General features: G+C 35.1%; 1 protein-coding gene across 1 annotated transcript in view; it reads left to right on the plus strand.

Moving 5' to 3' along the window:
- The first annotated feature begins 4,884 nt into the window (after window positions 1-4,884).
- LOC118170638 (hornerin-like) overlaps window positions 4,885-22,504 on the plus strand; it is a 51,221-nt gene continuing 33,601 nt past the window's right edge. The window contains exons 1-17 of the mRNA XM_035333047.1: window positions 4,885-4,952; window positions 7,194-7,389; window positions 9,586-9,722; window positions 10,024-10,115; window positions 11,250-11,358; window positions 11,970-11,996; window positions 12,357-12,395; window positions 13,052-13,096; window positions 14,443-14,484; window positions 15,916-15,957; window positions 16,549-16,584; window positions 17,295-17,325; window positions 18,542-18,582; window positions 19,223-19,240; window positions 19,766-19,801; window positions 21,208-21,246; window positions 22,063-22,092. Of these exons, the coding sequence (XP_035188938.1) occupies window positions 4,923-4,952; window positions 7,194-7,389; window positions 9,586-9,722; window positions 10,024-10,115; window positions 11,250-11,358; window positions 11,970-11,996; window positions 12,357-12,395; window positions 13,052-13,096; window positions 14,443-14,484; window positions 15,916-15,957; window positions 16,549-16,584; window positions 17,295-17,325; window positions 18,542-18,582; window positions 19,223-19,240; window positions 19,766-19,801; window positions 21,208-21,246; window positions 22,063-22,092 (990 nt within the window). The 5' untranslated portion in view covers window positions 4,885-4,922. The remainder of the gene's footprint in view (window positions 4,953-7,193; window positions 7,390-9,585; window positions 9,723-10,023; window positions 10,116-11,249; window positions 11,359-11,969; window positions 11,997-12,356; window positions 12,396-13,051; window positions 13,097-14,442; window positions 14,485-15,915; window positions 15,958-16,548; window positions 16,585-17,294; window positions 17,326-18,541; window positions 18,583-19,222; window positions 19,241-19,765; window positions 19,802-21,207; window positions 21,247-22,062; window positions 22,093-22,504) is intronic.

The raw sequence follows: 22,504 nt of genomic DNA on the forward strand, positions 1-22,504 counted from the left end.
TGTGCACACGTTGTTAGGCAAAATCAGCCTCTCTGCCTAACAAAAAATACTCATGTTTCTTCAATAACTGCTTTTTGGCTGCTACAAATAATAAAGCTGAGACCCCCAAAGCTGAAATTGTATTCCATTATCAGGAAACATGCTGTATTACACTTTGATGTAGAGATAAATAATAACCTTCCTAGTGGGTTATGGTTTTGAAGAAATGGATCCCAAGTGTCTACATTGATTTTGAAATCCAAAGGAGCATCCCTGTTCTGACTGAACAGCAGCTCTTGGCTGGAGTTCTGTGATTGTTAATGCCAGATCTGTGCACTATCGGGTCACGTAGCGGTACCAATTTCAAGGGTATCAGTTCTGGACATGCAACTACATTCCTCATAAGTTACCTTAACTTAGTTAAGGTAACTTAGTTAACTAGTTAAGATTTTTTAATGTGTGAATGTGCATCAGCAAAGTGAGTTTACAGTAACCAGCGTTTTGCACCATGTAGCTGTGTTTTTTTGACCCAGTACTGTTGGATTACTAGGCATTCTAAAGCTAAACCTGTATCACTGAACCCTAACTGCCTGCTCATCAATGGGCCACCCTTGTATATATCACGTATCTATGTGCATTTCATTAACTATAGATGAATCCTCTAGGCCCCAGGGCCTTACAAATAGCCCGTAAACAATTTTCTTATTTGAACCATGCCAGAAGTATTCTAGATCCACAGATACAAAATTACGTACAAACGTAGCATTTCAGTAAATCCAGTAGGTGGTACGTGCATGAGAGACCATTGAGCTTCTCTGGGATTGTGGAAACAATGAATTCTGGTTGTTAATATTAAGGTTCTAGATTTCTTTTGGACTGCATACCTGAGTAGTCAGATCCCTTTCCTATGTCTCCCATTCCATGAGCAATGTTTGAATTCTTTACGTCAATCTGAGTATAGAGTCTGGTAAAGCACTAACAAATGGTAGTCACTGTGGCTTATATGAAGTATTGCGTATTTGCAGCTACGCCCAAACACTCACCTTATAAGCACACGGGGACAACGCGATTTGCTAGCTTGCACAACGCAAGATAAGATGACGCAACGTTCGGATGTCGTTGCTGCTGTATATACTGTTCGTGACAGGTGTTGCTCCTGAGCAACACAGAAGTGTGTGGCACCAGTAAGCACAACCTTCTTCACCCTCATTTCGACCATGGCATAAATAAATAAATAAATAAATAAAAATGAGTAAATGTGGTCCCCCTTTATAAAAAACTCACTAATTCTCCTGTTAGGCTCCCAGTGACATCATCTAGGACTTTCAGGGTGTGGGCCATTATTGTTATTTATAGAGAACAAGTCTTTACATTAATTCTGTCAGGGTTTAAATCAGAGAAGAAGTGCTAACATGAGCAGACAAGCAATTAAAGATGACAAGGAACTGAAAACGTTGAATACGAGAGAAAGGATAGTTTTCATATCTTTTTATTTTCTAGAAAAACAATGTATGTTACTGTTTTGCTAAATTATCAGTTACTCGTTTTTTGAGAGTGCATTTAATATACTTCCTAAGAAGTGCAAAATAAAATACATGTATTTGGCTCTTATAATGCACTAAAATAATGTAATCCTTTTGTAAAGAGAGACACTATACTTAGCTAGGATGGGGCAAATAGGCTAGGACTATTCTGAGCTGCAAGGAATTCTGCCATATTATGTGGTGGCATATTTTTAAGAAGGGAATGTAATTATTTGACATAGGAAGTGCAATGTTTACAAAGAAACAAAAAGGTGGGGATACTTAAAGGAAATAGGATATAAATATTGACACAGAAGAAAGACTGTTTTTAAAGGAAAAGTAAACTTCCCTCTTCTTATAATCCTAATGATATAATTCACAAAGCCTAGGAAGAAGGTTTAACAGTAAATTTGGACTACAAAATGTGTTTTGAAATTTCAGTTGAGTACTTTCCAGTTACTTAAAATATGCTGGAGGATTACAGCTAAGATAACGTCTGAATAGCAAAAATACTGTACACTGAACAAACCATCTTATTTGGAGCAGAAATGTAGGATATTTTCATTTAAATTGCAGAAAATTGTTTTTGGTTTTCAAAGTAGGTGTTAGGGAAGCAAATTCTGGTTTGAACAGTTATAGGAATTTTTCTTGGCCTTCCCTCTTTGAGCAAGAAGGAAACAAAGAAAAGGACTGGGAGATCTTTGGAAAGCATCTGGCATGTGAGAGGAGGCATGGACGTTCAGTAATATTTGTTGTTGCTGTTGTTTTGTTTGTTTTGTCCAAATTATGTGTGGAAGAAACAGTTTCTCTCCCTTCTCACTTGTTTTTATCGTTTCAGTTTGGAGGTCTCAGTGAAGGATGACTGGTTATAATCTCACATCTTCACGTCCACAGACCTGCCCTGAACAATGTAAGGTATATTAAGTGATGTAAGTCATCCTAGAAGCCGCAATTGTAAACACATTTTCCTTGGAAACCTTTTGGAGTGGTTATTGTGCTGCCATGCAACGTCTCCCAGCATACCTGAGGTATCCATGCACACAGGTTCTCAATTCTGCTGCAAAGTCCCAGCCTTGGCGGTTTATCAGTGCTGCATACTGGAAGCCTCAAAGCAGTTCGATAAGGATACCAGACCCTAGCGAAAATAACCCTCACATCGTTTACACTGCTATTTATGTATGTAGACATTAGCTGAAGCTTTGTTACACTTTCTAACATTTCTAGTTGCAATGTATTTTACCAGCAAAAAGTTGTCTTTGGCACAGAAGTTGCAGAGAGCAAGCTGGAGGCTGCTGAGTGCAATGAAGGGGACAGTTGGAGGTCCTGATGTCAGTGTGGAAAAAGAAAACAGCCTCTTTGGTCTGATTTGATGTAAAGAGCTTTTGGAAGAAACAAAACATTTCTATAAAACCCTGCTAGTGTTTCCCTGCCAAGGAGATGCTGTTTTGCTTGGGCAAGTAGTTGGCTTCCCCTTTGCCCACCTTTAAGATTTCCGCATGCTGCCTTGTAGGGATCCTGTTCCTCACAGTCTGATGGACTCTAGCCCCTCTCCCATGTTCCCTGACTTCTTCCTAAAGTGAAGGGACACACCCTTGGTGGCACAAGTTCAATGTCATTATTTAGGAAGAAATAATACGCTTTCCCAGCACCAGGGAGGTCTGTGCACATACAACACAGAATTGGTCTGCACTTTCACTGTAATTTCAGTACTTAGTGAAATTTGTAATCACAGTTTCACCAGAATCAGGAAGCCACCTCTAGTTCAGTTGGCATTTTATTTATGAACTGAAAATTGTCCTTTCAAGGGTGGAGACCTGAAAAAGATTTTTTTATGTGGCAGTCCTGAAGTACAAGTAGATCATTGCTGGATCAGTGCCTTATGTTTGATGCAGTGTAAATACTGTTCTTTTGAAATAAATCACAAGCGGTAATGTTGTATATGGGCTGGGACACTGAGTTTACAACTCTCAGACTATAAACAATGGTCTGAGTCTTTACCAACTTATTCAGTATAGTATTTTATTAGTGTTATAGCCAACAAAAGCATTTTACTTGTCTTATCTATGGGTCTTAATCATAATGTTATCAAGATTACGGCAATTCATTGTCTGACATTTATGTGTCTGCCTGCCAGACTCAGCATTCGTGGAGTGCTCAGTCCCATGCGTGGTTGCCAGGAGTAGGAGTCCTGATGGTTCTGGTTACCTGTCCGTATCTTCTAGCTCGTAGTGAAGATGTGGTGATCTTTCTGCTGACATTCAGTCTTCGTAGAGGCCCTAGTGTTTTATACAAGAAAGGTCTTGCATATATGCATTTGTAAGATCCCAGCTCTTATTTACTTGTTTCAGTTGCCATTCCTTGTTGTGTCATTTATCTGACTGCACTGCCAGTAAGCTCTTGTATTTGTGGAGTGTAGCATGCATTTTCCCTCCTGTTTATAACTTTGGTATCAATGGTAAGTTTAGCGGTACAGTAAGGAGAGGAAGATTATCATCTCTTCCCCAGTGGATAGTAGTAGATAAGAAGTAATGTCTTTCATAATGAAATACTGTAAATAAAATCCAGCTCAGTAATTAAAGGTGATTAACTGAAAGAGAATACTGTTAGTTAAATATGCTTAATTTTTAAAATAGGTAATGTTCTTCAAATGCTGATGGCATTTAAAATTTTAAGTGGCTTTTAAATGCCCAAATATCAAGAAGTTGGAGAATTTCCATGTGAACAGCCTTTGGTTCATGGATTTCCTGTTAGTCCCTGGTTAAATAGAAGTGACTCTCACATGTCGTTCTGCTTTTGGACTTTATTCCTAATCTTCAGCAGAGAGCTTGTGAAAATACTTCCAAGGGAAAAAAATGTTTAGTTTTTAATGCAGGCCAGGTGCAAGAACTTCAGATCCTACCCACAAGGTACATGAGATAAAACAGCCTCATTAACTCTCCTGTGAGAAAATGCTTGGCATCATTACCATGAATTGAATTGTTCCATGTTGTTTCCAATGATAAGAAAAGAGTAAAAAAGTGAAAAGCCAGCAGCAGGATACTCTGAAGTCAAGTGTCGAATATTTTACTCAATTGGCTCATGAAATGTTAGTAAGGCTTTTGCGTAGCACAAGTTTGTAGATTTTAATCAACGTATTAGTTCAGTCTGTCAACCTTCAGAAGCCTTACCTGTCCCTGATGCCGAGCTAAAGGTCAGAGGGGGCATGATTCACCCGCGAGGAGTGCGTGTTGTCATCGCCCCGGCTGGGCAGGGGAGTCCCACCTGCGGTGTCCCAATTTCCAGGGGAGAGGTGCGATTGGCCGTGCTGGCTCCCCGCCTCGCCGAGGATTGGCCAGCCCGTTCCCCTCCTGCCTCTCATCTTGCTGGGCACCCGCACTCCCGGGCTGCAGCTCTGCACGCTGACCACAGAGGGACCGGAGGATGCCCACGCATCAGCACTTGGTCGATAAGGTGTGTTGCTGGGGATGTGGTGGACAGGGTGTACGCCAGCTGGTGATACTGACTCTCACGGGTTTGGCTCGTCAATTGAAGAAAAAGGAAAGGAGAAAAATACTCATAAAGAGTGAGTTAGAAAGGGGTACAGAGGACTGAGCCTTGAACTGTTGGCAGGATAAACTGGCCAAGACTGTTTTTTTTTGGTTGTTGTTTTGTTTAGTTTTGTTTTTCAAATTACACAAAACGTATTTATCATATTGAGTCCCCTATATTTAAAGGCTTTTAAAACAACTTTTGTTTCTATTCAGAAGTTTGCCCCAGGCTCCTGAGTAGCAAACCACCAAAGTGTCTCTTCCCAAGTCCACTAGGCTTTGAATGAAGTAGCTAACTAAACAGTACCCAGGGATTTAATTGTTGGCCTGAAGTCCTGCTAAACTAAATGTGGAAGAGGATTCTTAAGGTAGCAGTTCAAGTACTGCAGAGATGAGCCATACAGGCTCATGGGAAGATGAGATTGTATCTGTCTATACCTGTGGATACAATTAACTTACCGTGATTTGTTAGAAACTTGCAAATCAATTTTATTTCACAGAGTTCCCTATGTTTTTATTTAATAAGTTTTTACTGTAAGCTTTTTTTACATTTTCTTAGGGGAAAAAAAATATAATTTTTTGTTCCAATATACCAGGACTCCATTGAATTGGTATTGAAACTCATATTCCATGAAAATTATTTTCTGCTCCTGCCCCAAGTCCGGACTTGTACTTTTGTAAGATGCCAACATCACTTCCTCATCCTAATCTCAGTTCCGAAGGATGTTATAATGGGACTTTCAGGGTTGTTCTGTAACTGTGAGGACAGAGAACTGTCTTAAGTTAACTGATGCAAAGAGAAGGCACCTCAGCCATGTTTCAACTTGTTTTGTGTTTCTGTCTGTCCTCTAACTAGTAAAAGAGGAAAAAGGTTTCAGGGTAGTTTTCTTTCATGGTAGAGTGCAGCTCCAGATTTTTTCCAGTCCCAGCTGAGCCGGTGCTAAGGATTCTGTGCTTTGAAATGGAACGTCTAATTACAAACAGATCTTTTTCCATCTTAAGCATGAGTCAGACAAAGATTTCAACAACACATAGTCTAGTTCATATTAAATCACTGTTTACCACATCTGTTAATATAATAGCACCTCCATGCTGTATTTAAAATTTAATTAGAAGTGGGCTATGTCAAAACAGTCACAAGAGATTGGATAACCGCACCCAGCGGACTGATACCCAGACACAATGCCTACGAGGATCCCATTGAAATGACGTTTTCATGAGACTTATGGGAGGGATAGTCTCCGTCTGCTTTAAAGACTGGTTAAATAACACATAGAGCTTTCCTGATTGCTGCATTTAGTGATTGTGACACCATGCAAACCTTCATCACCTTTGTATAGGAAATCTTTCAACTCTTCAGTCACTTGCTATGTTGTTTTTTTAAAATGTTGTTAAAGTTCGGAGGTAAGCACACATGTTTAGATTAGCGTTCTGAAGCTGCTTCTCCCCATGCTTCCAGGTTATTCTCTTACTAGTTTTAATTAGCACATACAAAAATGAACGGCCGTATGCATTTGTGCACAAATTAAGATGTACAGATAGATGGTACAAATTGGACACATCTCATACATTCTGTTTGAAATGCTTCCAGAGGACTTTAAGGAACTCTTGAGTACTTCAGGAAACGTGTATTTTGGAGAGCTTCAGAGAGTTCTCCACAGCATTTAATGATAGACTTCTTGGATGTTTTTTGGAAGTGGGAGTAGAAAAAGCAATCAAAAGAGAGCTTATTAGTCATGGTAATATCTACAAAAAGCAGTTTGAGAGACCAAGGCTATGTATGAGTTCTTGAATAAAGGTCTGGGCTAAACCTGACAGCTCAACAATGAAGTGTAAAGCCTTTCCTGGTCCTAATCCATAATGCAAAAACATGACTGTAATGGACTGTTGTCATGTAACCAGAGACTTTAATCTTCAGTTAATAATTCAATATTTTAGAATTAAAGTGCTTGTGTCATTTATTGCCCTGTTTTGTCAGTGTATGTAGGTATTTTATTTTAATTGATTTTCTTCAAACTGTATGGATACAATGAAAGCCAAGCTTTCCATGTTTGGTTCCTTTCCTACCCTGGAGAAAGGCAGGTGTCTGTCAACTATGACAACTGCTAAAAAGAAGATACTATAAACTATATCTTGTTTTTTGTTTGTTTGTTTGTTTCCACAGATGAAAAGACACTCCTGCTTTGTTTTTTTGTTCTGTGGGATATTTTTGCCCAGAATCCTTGGTTTTCCACAGACAAATACTTCAATTGATTGTGATTCTCTGTTACCAAACTATGAAGCTCAACCACAGACATCTGCACCACCATATATTATTGCTGTATCTTTTGATAACTTTGAACCAGGAAATGAAATCCAAGGTAAATAATCTGATGGACCTATAATCTTTATCTGCCTCCCAGAATTACCAGACTTCACCAGAATTCCTCCATTTCTCTCTCAGTGTATCTATTTTTTTAAATTTCAGTCTTATTCTTTTGTACTTGAGATGTTCCTTTTTTGCAAATATTTCATATCTATATATGTTTTTACATATTTATCTAATTGAACATGCATACTCAATTTATTTTTCCTTTTCCTATATAACAAATATCTTAACTTCATGCTGTAGTTCCAGTGGCAAAAGTAAAAATCATGAGACAGCTGGCCAAACTCGACCAATAATTATTTGCTCTTTAACTTTGTGTTTAAATATTTGCTGTCATATCAACCCTCTGCAATACAAAGGGATTCAGAACACTGTATATGACAACTCAAGAGCGAGATATTTGAGTCATGTTTGTAAGAGCTGCATCCCAGATTTTATCAAATTGCAGGAGGTGGAGCTGTTGTGGCTTTTTATCTTCCTAATCCTGAGTTGCTCTCTGGATGGAACACGTTGACAGCCTTGTTTTTCCACACTCTGATGCCATCGCATGGTGCTGTCACACTTTAAGTGACTTGGGACTGCTGCTTATTCATTTGGTGGAACAAGCACGGCAGTGGAAGTGAGTTGTAATGCCTCACATTTCCACTGTTGTATCTCAGTCACTCGAGTTTTTCACAGAGTGTTACTTCCCAGCTGGGCTGCTGTTTCACCTGACCCCGGCGGTGTGGATGTGGTTCCATGGGAAGTGCCAGCTAGGGAGAGGAATGGAGAAGCATTAGAGTTCTGTTCTAACTGTCATTCTTGGAAAAACACATGTGAATTACTCCTTTAAGAATGAGAAGGCTGTTTGATTACTGATAGCTGTTTTTAAAACACTGTTGGATGAATTTACAGATCTGTAGACTGTTCTGTGAGGTTGTACGAGACTTACTGTGACATAGATGTTCTCAGATGCTGCTAACCATGACATTTTTCACTGTTTTATCTACCCCTGCTTTACTTTCTTTAGCACCACTTTTTTATGGTGTCAGTTTGTAAGAATCCCATACCTATTCTCAGGGAGCTGCAGCAGGCTGCCCTTCCAGTGGATGTGTTGCTCTGTCACCTCAGGCGTGCCATATGCCAACATTCAGAGTCCAACTGTGCTTCCTTTAACACTGTATTCAAGTGTGGGATGCCATCCCTCCTGCGAGACCTGAGGTGAATTAGGGTTGAAATTGATGGCAAATGGAAAGTCTAATTATGCAGGTGTTTTGAAATGTTAAATTGTCACAGCGTGACTGGCCCCTGCCTTCACTTCTTTGTCATTCCCAGGTTACCTGGTTTTTATCTGCTGATACTTATTTTTAATGGCTACCACACACCTAAGTCATAGAAACCATTATTCTGGTTTTATTTGTGAAAGTTCCCAATACTGGCATTACTGGAGCAAATTTATAATAGATCATAACATTTTTGTTATGATCTTGAAACTTAATTTCAGTTCAGATGTACACAAAACACGAAAATGTGCTCTTTCATGTTTTTCTGAGCTCCTTCAGCAGTTAAATTTCAGTCAAATTGAGTAGTTTATAATTACTGAGTTTTGTTTGGTTGGTCTATGTTTAATCTCAGACACGAGAGCCAAGTTGTCTTCTCTCTCTCTCTCTCTCTCTTTTTTTTTTTTTTTTTCCCAGTTATAACAAATCAAAAGGTTCTGCAATTCAACCTTAGGCAAAAGTTAATCTCTTCTTTTGAAACGGATGTTGAAAGAATTGCAAATCTCTTTCTCCCATAACTATTTTGACTTCTTATAGGCCTAATTAGAAAACAAATAAGTTTTTGATCAGGGAGTAATCTGAGCATGCATAGGGGAACAAATCAATTAATTTAAAAGAATCTAATTAATTAGTAGGGCACAATTACTTGTAAAATTGTCAGTAAATCATATATTTCATGTTTCTTTCTAATAGACTTTGTTACACAGAAATGCTTCTCCAAACTTAATTTTTTCTTTTACTGTCAGTCTTGGTTATTAATAAGAATTGTAATAAATCCCAGCTTTTCTTTTTTTTTTTTTTTTTAATTGTGAAAAATTTTAGTTTGTTCCTATGTGTGCCATCTTATATTCTGGAGAGGGAAAACTTACTGTTAACCACTTAAGTGTAGTGTATGAAACTTAAATTTCTCAAAATATCTGTTTTTATAGTGACTTTAGAAGCCCTTAGAGATGCTGGTTTTAAAGGATTTAATCTACAAGCTCGAGAACTAGAAGGAGATGTTCCTGTTGGTACTTTTAAAATTACAGATCCAAACACAAAAGGCTTGGAATGTCATAACATGACGGTATGTGTTCATTCTTTGGAATACTTACATAAGCTTGGTTTCCTTCTAAATACTTTAATCTGATGTAATAAAAGAAGTGAGTGTTTTTAATGGCAAAAATATTTCATCAGTAGAGCTTAATTTAGACTTTCTCAAGTCTATCTTATCTTTCTTATCTTCTACATGTGATACAAATCTAACGTAAAAACTACTTGATACTTCCTAGAAGGACATCAGTGTTGCAGTACAGGCAGTTACCCTTACATGGACAAAAATTCCATTTGTGTCTTATACAATGATATGTATTTCTCTTTAATTGCAGAATTCAGCCATAAGTCATGCAAACTCAGATGTGAAACAGAAAGTTACAACAACATGGATTGCTCCACATGATGTTAAAGATCTTCAGTTCATGTAAATAATGGTGTTGGTTTCTTGTCTTTCTTTTCCTAGAATATCTATTTTCACAGAATATTTTAACATGCATTTGTGCTATTGTTTCTGATGTATTTGTTTTGTCACAGTCGTTTTTTTTCATAGGTTATGCCTTTCCACTGTGTCCATTAAATAAAACAATTTCTGTCTTAAGTTATACTGTTTAAAAAGTAGCTAAGTAAACAGCATCCTACAGACATTAATATATGTAAATAATTCCATTAAGCACAGTGTCATTAATGGATCTTTGAATAACCGGTTTTTACACTGTGACTTCTTTAATTACAGGAGCAACAGCGATAGTGCAACTAGTTCCCTGAATAAGTCATGTTCAGACTCTATTTAGTTGTTATTTTTTAAAAAATAAATATTTCCTTTTGGACAGCAGGGAAAAATACCAGTTTGTGGAAATGTTTGAAAGTTAAGTTTAAAGACAAGTTAATTCATTTTGGATGATATCATCCTAAGTTGTCTTCAACCTGCTTTTTTGTGACTTTTGGAGGATATGACCCGTGAACTAACTACTGAAGAAAACAGGAGAAGACAAGTTTTTACTGTGTTTAATATTACTTTACAAGTTTCAGATCTGTAAGAAAAAGAATTACCTGCTATAACAAAATGCATGCTTGATGTAACTGGAAAAAAACTTAATATTTGATAGCTTAATGTTGTTTGAAGTATAGATTTATGAGAGGAGACGTCCTTGCTTCATTAAATCTTGAGGAATACAAAACGAGGCATAAGAAGACAAATTAAATATATATATATATTTCCACTGCTTATGCCATGAAAATCAGATCACCATCATAGATTTAGATCATCTAAATGGGCAATGTAAGGATATGTATTATTCCCCACAAGAGTCAGTTCTTTCCAGAACAGTGTCCATTCTTTTTCTTTCCCTGCTAAGTACCAATTTTATTTATCTTCAGAAAGAGATTGGATGATAATACTGTAAAAACAAAATAAATGTTCTGGACATTGTTTTCAAACTTCTACTGCATAACCCTCAAAATCAATATTTAATAGATTTTCTTGGCTGAGGGTTGAAAAAAGTGTTTAATCATATTTTACAATGAAACATTTTGATAGAAAAAAATATTTTCTTTGCAGTGCAACTGTTGTTCAAGATCTAGAGAGATTTTGGGTTGGAATTCAGAGCAAAATTCTCACACCTACACGTTCTGAGTCAGTTAATGAGACAGGAAGACAAAAAAGGAAGGTATGTTTTGAGTGCATTTACATGCTAGGAACTAATATAGTCAATTAAAATATCTGTGACTAGATATACATTTTATGTGTTCATTAGGATGGCCAAATTCAGCAGATACTTTCAATGCTTTTAACTCTTTCATCAATTTGGTAAAAGGGTTAAAATAAAATAAATACTGTTTTATCCTCAAGATAAGTAAGGAAATTAATAATCTAGTTATCAAAACAGTATGTAGCACAGATACAAAGAAAAGAAAATAGGTGTTGAGGAGGATTGTGCTTTACTTCTGGTGCGTACTGTGCTTTTACTTTGCTGCTGCCTCAGTCCTGGGTACTGGGTAACTACAGCTATGTATCATATTCTTAGAAATGTATTTGCTTCTTTATTTATTTTTGTCAGGGAATCACTTATATTAAGCATCTTAAACATGATAGACAGCTTAAGTAAAGAGAATGTGCTCAAATCTACAGTATTGGCTCTTGAATGGAGCAGCACTGATTTATGTCATCTTGTGATCTAAGTCCGAGCAAATACTTGTCTGATTGTCCATTGCCTCACCAAATGTATTTCTTATTTCTGATAATAGTTTTTTTAACAGTATTTTTTTTTTCTCTCCACAGCTTATGATAGAAATAGAATGCAGCAAGGTGAGAACAACTTATCTACAATTTCCCAAGTTTCTGTTACCTCAAATTTAGAATTCTTGTCCTACTAGTCCAGTTATTTCCTCGTTATAGGATTAAGGTTATTTCATACCACCCAAATTATTTTCTTAGAGAGATCTTATTTGTGCTTACATTCTTGTGTTTAGTTTTGAAGATATTTTTAACGAGACAACATTAAATCTCAGGTGAGATTATTACAACAGGTAAGGTATTGTAAGAAATCAACACTTGACTTCTTCACTCAGGTCACAGATGTGAATTCAATTTAGTTTCCTCTTCAGAATAACTTGCTGTTAGTTTATTAGTCAATAAGCAATAACAGGATCCTGTACTTTCTTACAGCGTGGAGGAACGTATACAAGACAAGGTGGATGTGTTGTGGTAAGTATTCATTCTGAGACTACTGCTAATTGTCAAAAATCTTAAGACCTAGTCAAAAATTGCTTCTCATCACATCTTTATTCCTTTGTAATTCAGTTTATTTTTCTTCTTGTCACTTTGCCTTGGTTGACTAAAATCCCAAGTTTCTAAATGGTTGTCAGTCGTTATCACTTCTTACTACAGTTTCTCTCTAGATAATTTAAAATACCTTTCTAATAGAACTTTTCATTTGCCTCGCTTTACTTTTTTTTACTTGCCTACATTCCATAGTGTCTAGTGGTTGCATAGTTATTTCAGTAAAAAGTTTTCATCTGAATGTTGCTTAACTTGGCACTATTTAATGATCTTACTGGTGTAGACCTGATCCTCAATGACAGACATGCTATATAAGGACAGATAAAAAAGGGTTGGATAGTTCTACTGCAAGCAGCAAATTTATGTTAATTTTTATCAACTGGATCAGTTGATATGGTTTTGATTATTTGGTTTTAAAGATCTCTGAAATAATTACAATAGTATCAGCTAGTGGAATGAAGTCACAGAAAACTACTTTGTGTATTCTTTTTCCCATCAAGTAGAACTTGCTTTCCTTAAAGTCATTTATATGAAAATCAAATTTCTGGAAAATGATAAATAGCATTTTGGTTTCCTTACAGGTTCAACCTTCTGGTTCCTCTCAGAACAGCTATTCAGGCGGTCAGGTAAGAATCCTGACTTCCAGCATTTGTACATTTATCTTTAGTAACCTTGAACTAAAATTCTACAAGGACAGAGGACTGAGGTGAATTAACACTACCTGGAAATAATGCCTCTGCTGATTAACACAGAATGTCAGAGTTGTTCATCTAGTAAACTGTATGTTCTGTTGAACTCTTTCTGTCAGTATTCTGACCTACAAGATGCTTCACCATCTCTGATTTCAAGCATTAAGCATTTTTACCAAGCATTAAGCTGGCAAAGGAAAAGATCCTTCCCATCTTCCTAGAGGATTCTTACCTGTGTGTGCTCATGTGCATGCAAACAGAAACTGTTTATTTTGTAGATTTCAGAGACATCTGGCATAATGAAAATGAAACTGTACCTATTACTAATTAATAGGCATTTTTCATATTCCATCTTTTTGAAAATCAAAGTTAAGGAATCAGTTATGCTTGTTTCACTTTTTGCTCCATGAGCATTTGCAAATTTTCTCAAAACTTGATGAAATATTCATGCATATATTAAAACTTTTGAATGTGTATATTACTTGTAACACCAGATTATATTTGTAGTTTAAAGTTTGGTGAATTCACTGTCTAGTTAGCCTTTTAAAAATTCTGAAATAAGTATGTTTGCCTTCTTGCTGATCACTTTCACTTCTTTAATCAGAGAAATGTATAGTTGGTTTGGAACGACTGCATTTTTAGTTAATTATCTTTATTGCCATTACGTGCCTCATAGCACTTGAACTGCCAGATGCTTTCTGATGTGTGTCTACACATCAGGTTCTAGAACTGAGTTTCTCAAGAATATATTTCTTACTATTTACCAGTGATTATATTTATTAGTGAGTTCTCTAACAACATTCCATTTGTTCCATCTTCATTACCTGTAAGAGGGATTATGAGACTTTGCGAAATTACTTCTTTGATTTTTTTCCTTGCATTCCTTTCCAACATAATACATTCTTTCTGAGGGCTGAGTTTCTTATCTTGTCATGTAACTATCTGAAGTTCTTGTTTTTCTTCTAAAACATGGGCTATTTTAGTGTAACAACTCATGGATTTTTAAAGGCTATGTGATCAGTGACAAACTTACATGAAATCCAGATCATGACTAATGTCTTGTACTAAAAGAGAGTTGTTCTAAACAGTTGCTAGTGAATTAGTAACCTCTGTGGTTATCCCATAGCTGCCCATTCACATTGTCAGCTGTTCAGATTTTTGTGCTGTAAATAGCAGCACAATGTTAATGTCATTAACAATTTTTTTCTGCCCATCTTTTCTTTCTGCCAGCTCATCCTTTGTTTTTACAAGGCATTGACTAGTTTTTATTGTTGTTTTTTCAGAGTGGAGTAGTCTACACAATAAGCAAGAGTGGATGTGCACCAGTAAGAACTTTTCTCACATTTAATTTTTTCTCCTTGATACAATTTATAGAACATCCTAGCCTGTGATAGCATTATTTATGAGTGTTCATTTCAGAATTTCTGTTTCAAATAGAAAATGATGGAGAAAGCTACAAGATGAATATTCCAGGTTATTCAGTGATATGAAGTAGTTAGCAAACAGGGATGTTAACAAAGCTATGTAGAAATGTATAGGATATAGAATCAGGAAACAAGGATGGTTTGTCTGTTATGCTTAAATTCTATTCATTATACAAGTTGTTTATTTTCCCCCTTCCACCCAAGACTGGTGCAAATTAGTCTGCACATTCCAAATTGTTTCTTCTCTCAGAATTCATCATAGAGATAACTACAATAACTATGGCCATTTCAGTTCTTTATTCTTTCATGTGTCAGGGATATTTATGAAGTTATAAATCCTAGACAGGTCAATCCAGTCTTCTAGAAATCAATGAAAGAAGTCAGAGTGATCAAATGTGTTGATGAATAGATCAAAAACGTCTCAGATAAGATGGTGACTAGTCATACAGGCTAAAATATTGGCAGACTTATGACAAATATATAAATAATTATTTTGGTTTTCTTTCCGAATTTACAAAATTATATTTTTATTTTTCAATTCAAAGTTTGGTCAAATACTCACTCAATATAAAAAATGACACAAAACTTGAAAGGTAAATGAAACATTCAAGTTTAGTCTTTTAATGTCATTAACAATTTGTTCCTTGTTTTTCTTAGATGGCAAGTAATCAAAAATAGTCTAGTCCTGTAGTTCTAATGTTAAGCACTCTCAGTTTCCACTTTAAACTAGAAAAATGGAGACTACTCAGCAACAACAAGGACAGTGTTTCCAAAAATGTAAAACATTCATGTCGTCTGTACTTGTAAAACATAAAATTCATGTTAGAGTGTATTGGATTTTTGCAAAGGAACAACAAAATTATAGTTTTGTGGAAGATATTGATTGCATTAGTAATAATTTATGAAATTCACTTTAAGATGGGAGCTATTACTGTTTATGCTGGGCCTTGTTATTTTTATATTTCATTGCCTGTCATTGCCAGGAAAGAGTTAACTTTCTTTGTTTTCATTTTCAGCTTTCTAATTCTTACATTCATGTGTATGTTCATATTTCACACTTAACATTTGAATTACAAGCATTATATTTAATCTTAACAATTTGTTTCTAGTAAAATAATGTCTTGATAGTTTCAGTTTTAAAATATTTCTTGAGTACCACTAGGTAATCTCCAATATATGAAGAGCTAGTGTGCCTTTGTCACATTCACACGTGTTCATACATTAATAACGGAGAGTACAATCCTCTCCTTAGAAATTCAACAAAAGCACTGAGGTTGTCTGAAGTATGCTTTTTCTTCTTTAGAGAAATAACTGGTTCTTTTTTCTCCTTAGGGAGGTGCTGCCAATGCATATGGCCAACATGCTTGTAAAGATGTAAGCTGATTATATATTTATTTACTGATTGCCTACTACTGTAATTCTTAACTCATCTCCTTATTGCAAATTGCTTTAGATTTACTTATGCAGAGTTATATTATTCTTCCTAAATATGTTAAGGAAAATGGTGGTGGTTTGAGTCATTATTCTAAAATTAAATAGTTACTGCCTCAAAGTGTAATTGCTTATGATTATAGGAACTACTCATCACCTATTATAAACACTTAACTTGTTAGCCTAACAAAACGTCAAAATTCTTTCATACTGCTTAATGCTTTTTAACCTAGTAGAAGAATTCTCTTCAGATGTTGCTTTAAAATTCCTGTAAAAGTAATTGATCTTTATACTTTATTTGTGAGAAAGCAACATTAATTTTATGACTATATTAGAAAGTTGGAAGACTTTACAGCAGTTATCTTTAAAGTTCAGAATTGTGTTTGGTGTTGCCCTAGATTTAAGTATGGTTGAAATCAGATTGATTTGAAGCGTAAAACATCTAAAGAAAAAAACAATGACATTATAATTAAAAAATGATATAATTAACAACTTATTATATCAATAAAGAACTCATTTATGGTTTGTTTTCAGAGTGCATCTTCATATGGCAGTCTTACCTATGGCCAGGTAACAATGTGCTCTCCAACATGTTTTCATTTTCAGCTTACTAAGCTATTAAGAAACTAACCAGCTATGGACAATTACTACCAAAAAATAACAAAGTTCATGTAAGGGGAGGTGGGATTAAAGTCTTCAGATGGTACTTATAATCATATCTGGAAACGTCAACAAAAAAATTACACATTTAGAGTATATTGTAATATCATCTTTTTAAGAATTAATTTACTTTTATTTTGTGACTCTTGCCTATGCAATTTTATGTGTGGATTCCTAAAATGGTAGTATATGCACATTATTTTATGACTTATTTGAAACATTCCTATTCTTATGGCACATCCCGTTCATTCCAGCTTGTGTTTCAACAGTAGATTTTGATTTTTTTCTATTTTTTTCTTTATAAAGGGAGAAGAGTTTTTTTTTTTTTTTCTACCAACAGTTATATATAACTATATAAGTATAAACAAACTTTCAATATTACTTGAAGTATTTTCAGCTTTCATTAAATACTATGGAAAATCTAGTAAAAATGTTTTCTAGAAAAAAAAAATAAACCAAGGGATTTATTTGCTGGTACACTCTTATTTTTATTCAGAATGTCACTTTGGTTTTTACTCCAGTGAAATATTGTTAGATATAACATTCTTTTGGAAAATAGTTCTGTAGCTAATTTGTCTACATTTACCTAAGCAAAAAATGAATTCCTGTATTCTTCACAGTCTGTTCCTGCAAGTAGTTCAGACTCCGGTAAGAAGGTAAGCACACCTTTTCTTTTTAATTCAAACGGAAAAAATCATAGAGGTGTAACTTGCCGTGATACTTTTTATTTCTGTGGTGTTACTAAACAAGCTTTGATTCAGCTTTAATTTAATTAATTAATTTAATTTTAATTTACTTTTGATTTATATGATTTGGATCAGTTTGGTTCTTAGATGCTTTATAGTACCTCACTGCGTTGTCATGGCTTTTGTTGATTGTTGACTTAGCTGTATATAAAATGATAAAATTTCCTACATGTTTATGGGGATTTTTAATTTAAAAAAAAAAAAAAAAAAAAAGGCTAGTGATTGTGATGTACCTGGGATTTCTAAGGATTTAGATTGTGTAATTATTTTTAATATGGGACTGGGTAATGTGTGATTCATGAAATGAAGTCACTAGAAAAATCAAAATGAAATGCAGATGAAATCAGCAGAATCCATGACGTTGTTGAAATTGATACATAATACTTACATGAACTCTTCCTCTAAGTTCAGTTCCCAGAAAGCTCAGGGCCTTCAAGGTGTTTCATTTGTTTTGTTTTGCCATTCTTTCAAGATCTCAAACTGTACTGATATATTTTTTTTTTATAACTTAGTTTTAAAAGCAATGCTCCTGCTTTTTTTATATTAGAACTCTTGTGATACCATCAACTCTCCTCTTCCTTTTTTACACCACTGGATAATATGAACTGTTTTCAGTTAAAAATAATAATAGAAAAAATGCTTATAATCAGAATACATTAAAAATCTAAAGAAGATATTACTAATGCATTTGAAGTCATTAAAAAAAAAAAATAGTGAAGTTAATATTAACCCTTCCTCTAGTGTAAAACTGATTAAAGACTAGGTTGGTCTTCCACCTTGTGGTGGAGAGTAAAGTTTTGAAAAGGATACACATATACACATATAGGCCAATGGATACACTACATTCCATGAAATCCTGCTCCTGTCTCTACAGATGAGTCACTGTGTGACTGGGGAGCAAGTCTTTAATCTCCTCATACTATTGTGCAAACTGTGTATACATTCTTCTTTGCTTGGTAGTGTGCATTATGCATTTTTTTCATAAAAATATTATTTTATAAAATCACTCATAATCATCCATAATATTATTCTCTATGTTAAGGGAAATCAGCATTCTTCTTTTTCCTAACATATTTGAATAAAGTCTGTGACAAGTAAACTGCTTTCTCTGATTTCTCTGTAGGTACTGGTCATTCCCAACAGCAACCCTTTTCCACCTGTGGTAAGCAGTTTTTTTCTATAATGCTCAAAACTTTGACTCAAAGAGCTTTCAAGTAGCTGCATGTTTAATTTGTCACATAGTTTACCCTAGGTACATAATTAGCCCAACGGAAAGCCAACAGTGAGCTTAAAATCTTGGCCTATCAAATCTTACAGATGTTGTTGCTGAGTCGTGGTTCCATGACTGCCATTAGTACTTGCAGAGATGCTGGATTAACTTCAAATACCAGGTCTCTCAGTACATATAACCTCCATGCTCCTGAATAGTTTTGATTTTCCTGTTTCTGTTGCAACTTTCTTCTGTAAATTCACTTCCATTCTCATTTTTCAAGTATTAAATTTCTACTGTACTTACTTGGAGGTCATAGAGTCAGCCAGAAGTTTTGCCTTAAGGTGATTAAATCGAGTTTGTATGAAATAATATTTGATATGTGTGTTTTTCTGATGTCCATCTTCTAATCAAACTTGTTCTAACATGAATAAAGATTAAAATAAATTTATAATATACTATCCTTTCTACATTTTTCTTCCACATTTGACTGTGTACTTTATTTAAAAGACAGGGCCCTTTTTCTGCTGCAACGTTCAGTTTAGACAAGCCCTTGTACAAAATCCTTAAAGATTTTTGTTTTCCTTTGCAGCGTCATACCTACCCCCAGGTAAGCATACTTTTTTCATATGATTGCTATAATAGTGAAATAGTTCTTACAGAGTCAAACGTGTTGCCTCAGGATCATGTCCAGTAACCTTTTACATTTGTCCCTCGTGTCCCAGAACTGAGCACAATAAATGACTAGGTCAGGAATTGAAAGTATGTATGTGGTGATGTATGTCCGATGCAGGTGACAGTGAGACAGGTTTTATGGACGATGGTGTCATAGCTTCACAGTCCAAACATAGAAAAGTTGAGCTGACTGGTAGTGCAAAAGGCCAAAGCCTGTGCTCTTCCAAGAGCTCTTTTAGAATGAGCTTTAAGCACAGGAAATTACTTTAGTAGTGTTAGGCTGTCTCCCCTTCAAATTTGAGGATAAACTAATTTAATGCTGGGTTTTCAGAATACAATACTGAATGCATTGCATGTGCTACTTTTTCCTTTGTTCTCCGAAGCAAAGTGGTACAACTAGGTATTTTCTGTTTAACAAGTCACATGATTTTTTTGTTGCGTTTTGTTTTGTTTTTTACAGAGTTTGGGCAGTTCTGCTGCTAAGATCATAATACAGGTAGACATTCTTTCTTCATTGTACTTGAATTTTAACCTAAGCTTTGCCTCAGTAAACTAAACAATGATTCATTTCTTTGGCAATAAATGAATATGGGTATCTTAAATGATAGACACACTACAGTGATGAAGTAGATGTGTTTTCTGTGGTTACTGCAAAGTGAATATCCTATCTGGTTGCTGATGAAAGATCATTGCAGTTATTTTCTACAGGCATAAAACACGGAAACCTCTGTATTGTAATTCCCTAGTGTTTGCTATATTTGCAAAATTTAACCATCTCAATCTTCTCAGAAAGGCAGGTGGAGTTCTAGAACTTGAGCATCATTCAATATTAGATTAAATATGCATAAATTATAACCTGTACTCTTCCATGTTAATTTAAGCTTCTTTTTATTTTAATGGAAAGAACTAGTTCAATGTTGCATTTTTGTAACCCTACTGGTCAGTGCTTAGGTGAACTTCTGTTTTCTGATTATTAATACCATTGTTTCTTGAAGAAACACTTCGGAAAGTAGACTACAATCCCATCACTTTAAGATCCTGTTTGTAAAGTATTCTGGTTATCACTTGGGCATACTTTTTACTGCATTCTTTGTAATTTTCATCTACTTAACACTCTTCAAAGTTTAGACTTTCATTCCTTCATACGATAATTCTTTAGACAATTCTCACATTCATTGAAGGATTAGTAGCAGATCACGTCAGTTTCAGTTTCTTGTTTGGCAGCGATTACTTTCAAAATATATGGCATTAGATTCTTTTATAATCAGTTAGGAATGTTGGCAGAAAAAAGATAATAAGATTTCTGTGGCATTTTGTTTCTGAATTTAAATCTGTAGAGTTTGGATTATGCAGGTTAAAAAAGTTATCAATATTTATATGAAATTGAAAAATACGTGGTTGGTCTCATAATCCACATAATTTATGCGTATTGAAAGATTCTTTGCAATCACTTTTTCCTTTGTTTAAATTGTAAATGGGTTTTCCAATTTTTGTTTTGTGAAAGCCTTTGTCAAAACTTGTTTAGCTTATTCAAGAAAAAATCAGTCATGATATGAATATAAATTCACATGATTTTAATGGTGCTTTCTGTGATAGATTTGAAGGGAAGAACTATTTAAACTCACTTGAAACACCACACAATGACATAATGTATTAAAAGATTAATTGTCGTTAAGAAAATGACATTAGGATGTATAAATATATTTAGCGTTTTATCTATGAAGAATCTTTCTACATTAAAGTATTGAACCGTGTAGCACGTTGAGATGGCATATATATAGCAAGGAAGAGTGTAAGAACTTACTCAGACTGTCCAATAGATTTAAGAGTTGCTTCTTGAAATGTCTTAGTACATAAGAAATGTTTTTTAAAAATAAATAACCTTTTTTGGTTCCTGTGTAGAGCGGACAAAGACAGCAAAGCAGCAGTACTTATGTTCAGGTAGGTAAACTTAAAACGTAGAAATATGCACACAGATTTCACTAAAAGAGTGAACAGTTGTAAAACATTTGACAATAAATGTTGCTACATATATTCTTAAATGTATTTCACAAGTTGCAGATATTTCTGTTGCTCTAGTTCTTGTTCTTTCCCCTTTTTTTTTTCTATAAATAGATCACCTATCTTTGGTTGAACTACTCATGAATGTATTTGCATGTGTGATTAGTTGAAATGAAATGACTGCGTTCCACTCAACGTGTCCTCTAAACGCTGTATAAAAGTCATGACAAAATGTCTCAATATCACAATATTGTCTCAATATCACAATAAATCCCGTAATGATAGATTCAGACTCCATCTGTGTTAGATCTGAAATTTCCAGAAGTTGTGGGAGTTAGTTTCTTATCCATATCGAGGTAGATGGAGAATCATAACTGCATACCAATGTATGAAGTACTTTAGCTTCATTTAAAGCCATATATCTGAAGTTTCTTGTGTGTGAGAAACACTAATATAATGATAACATACATTGTTGCGGGGTAGCACATGAGAATATTTTGGTGTGAGCACAAGTGTGAAGATTCCTCAAACTTCCTCATTCTTGGCCACAGCTGGGAAGAAACTGGAAGGCAAATTTGTCAGTATACTCTGTAAAACTACAAGTAGCAAGGGAAATGTTGACCAACAGTAAGTATGATTACTGGAAATCGAGTCTGCAGGCATCCCAGTACTCAACATCACTAGCATGAGGTTTTTCTTAGGATAGTTGATAAAAGCCTCTTTGTCAAGGTGGTAAATATCTTCTCTTTCTTAAAGGGTTCCAGAGGAAGCCAGTCCTATGGCCAGGTGAGTTTTTTTTTTGTTTGTTTGTTTTGTTTTGTTTTGTTTGTTTTTGTTTTTTTCTGAACTGCATTGAACTTTTCTGTAGGGGACAGCCTTGTAAATGGGCTTTGGGGTTTGGTCAGTCATTGGTTTCATTTTTTATGTGTGGGTTGTTTTTTTTTTGGGTTGGTTGGTTTTGTTTGTTTTTTTTGGTTGGTGGGTTTTGGTTTCTTTGGGCTTTGGTAGGGTGGCTGGCTGTTTTTTGGTGTTTGTTTTTCCTTCTTATTATTTCTGGATAGTCCCTGGTTTTGGGTCATCCCACAGAGCTACCATATAACAAAAAGAACATAAAACAGAAGAAGTCTGATGGGGAAAATGCATTTCTGTTGCAGCTTTGTGATGACTACATCTTTATTTACAAATGGATTCTTGCTTT

The sequence above is a fragment of the Oxyura jamaicensis genome, chromosome 8 (genome assembly GCF_011077185.1).
Source record: "Oxyura jamaicensis isolate SHBP4307 breed ruddy duck chromosome 8, BPBGC_Ojam_1.0, whole genome shotgun sequence".
NCBI lineage: Eukaryota > Metazoa > Chordata > Aves > Anseriformes > Anatidae > Oxyura > Oxyura jamaicensis.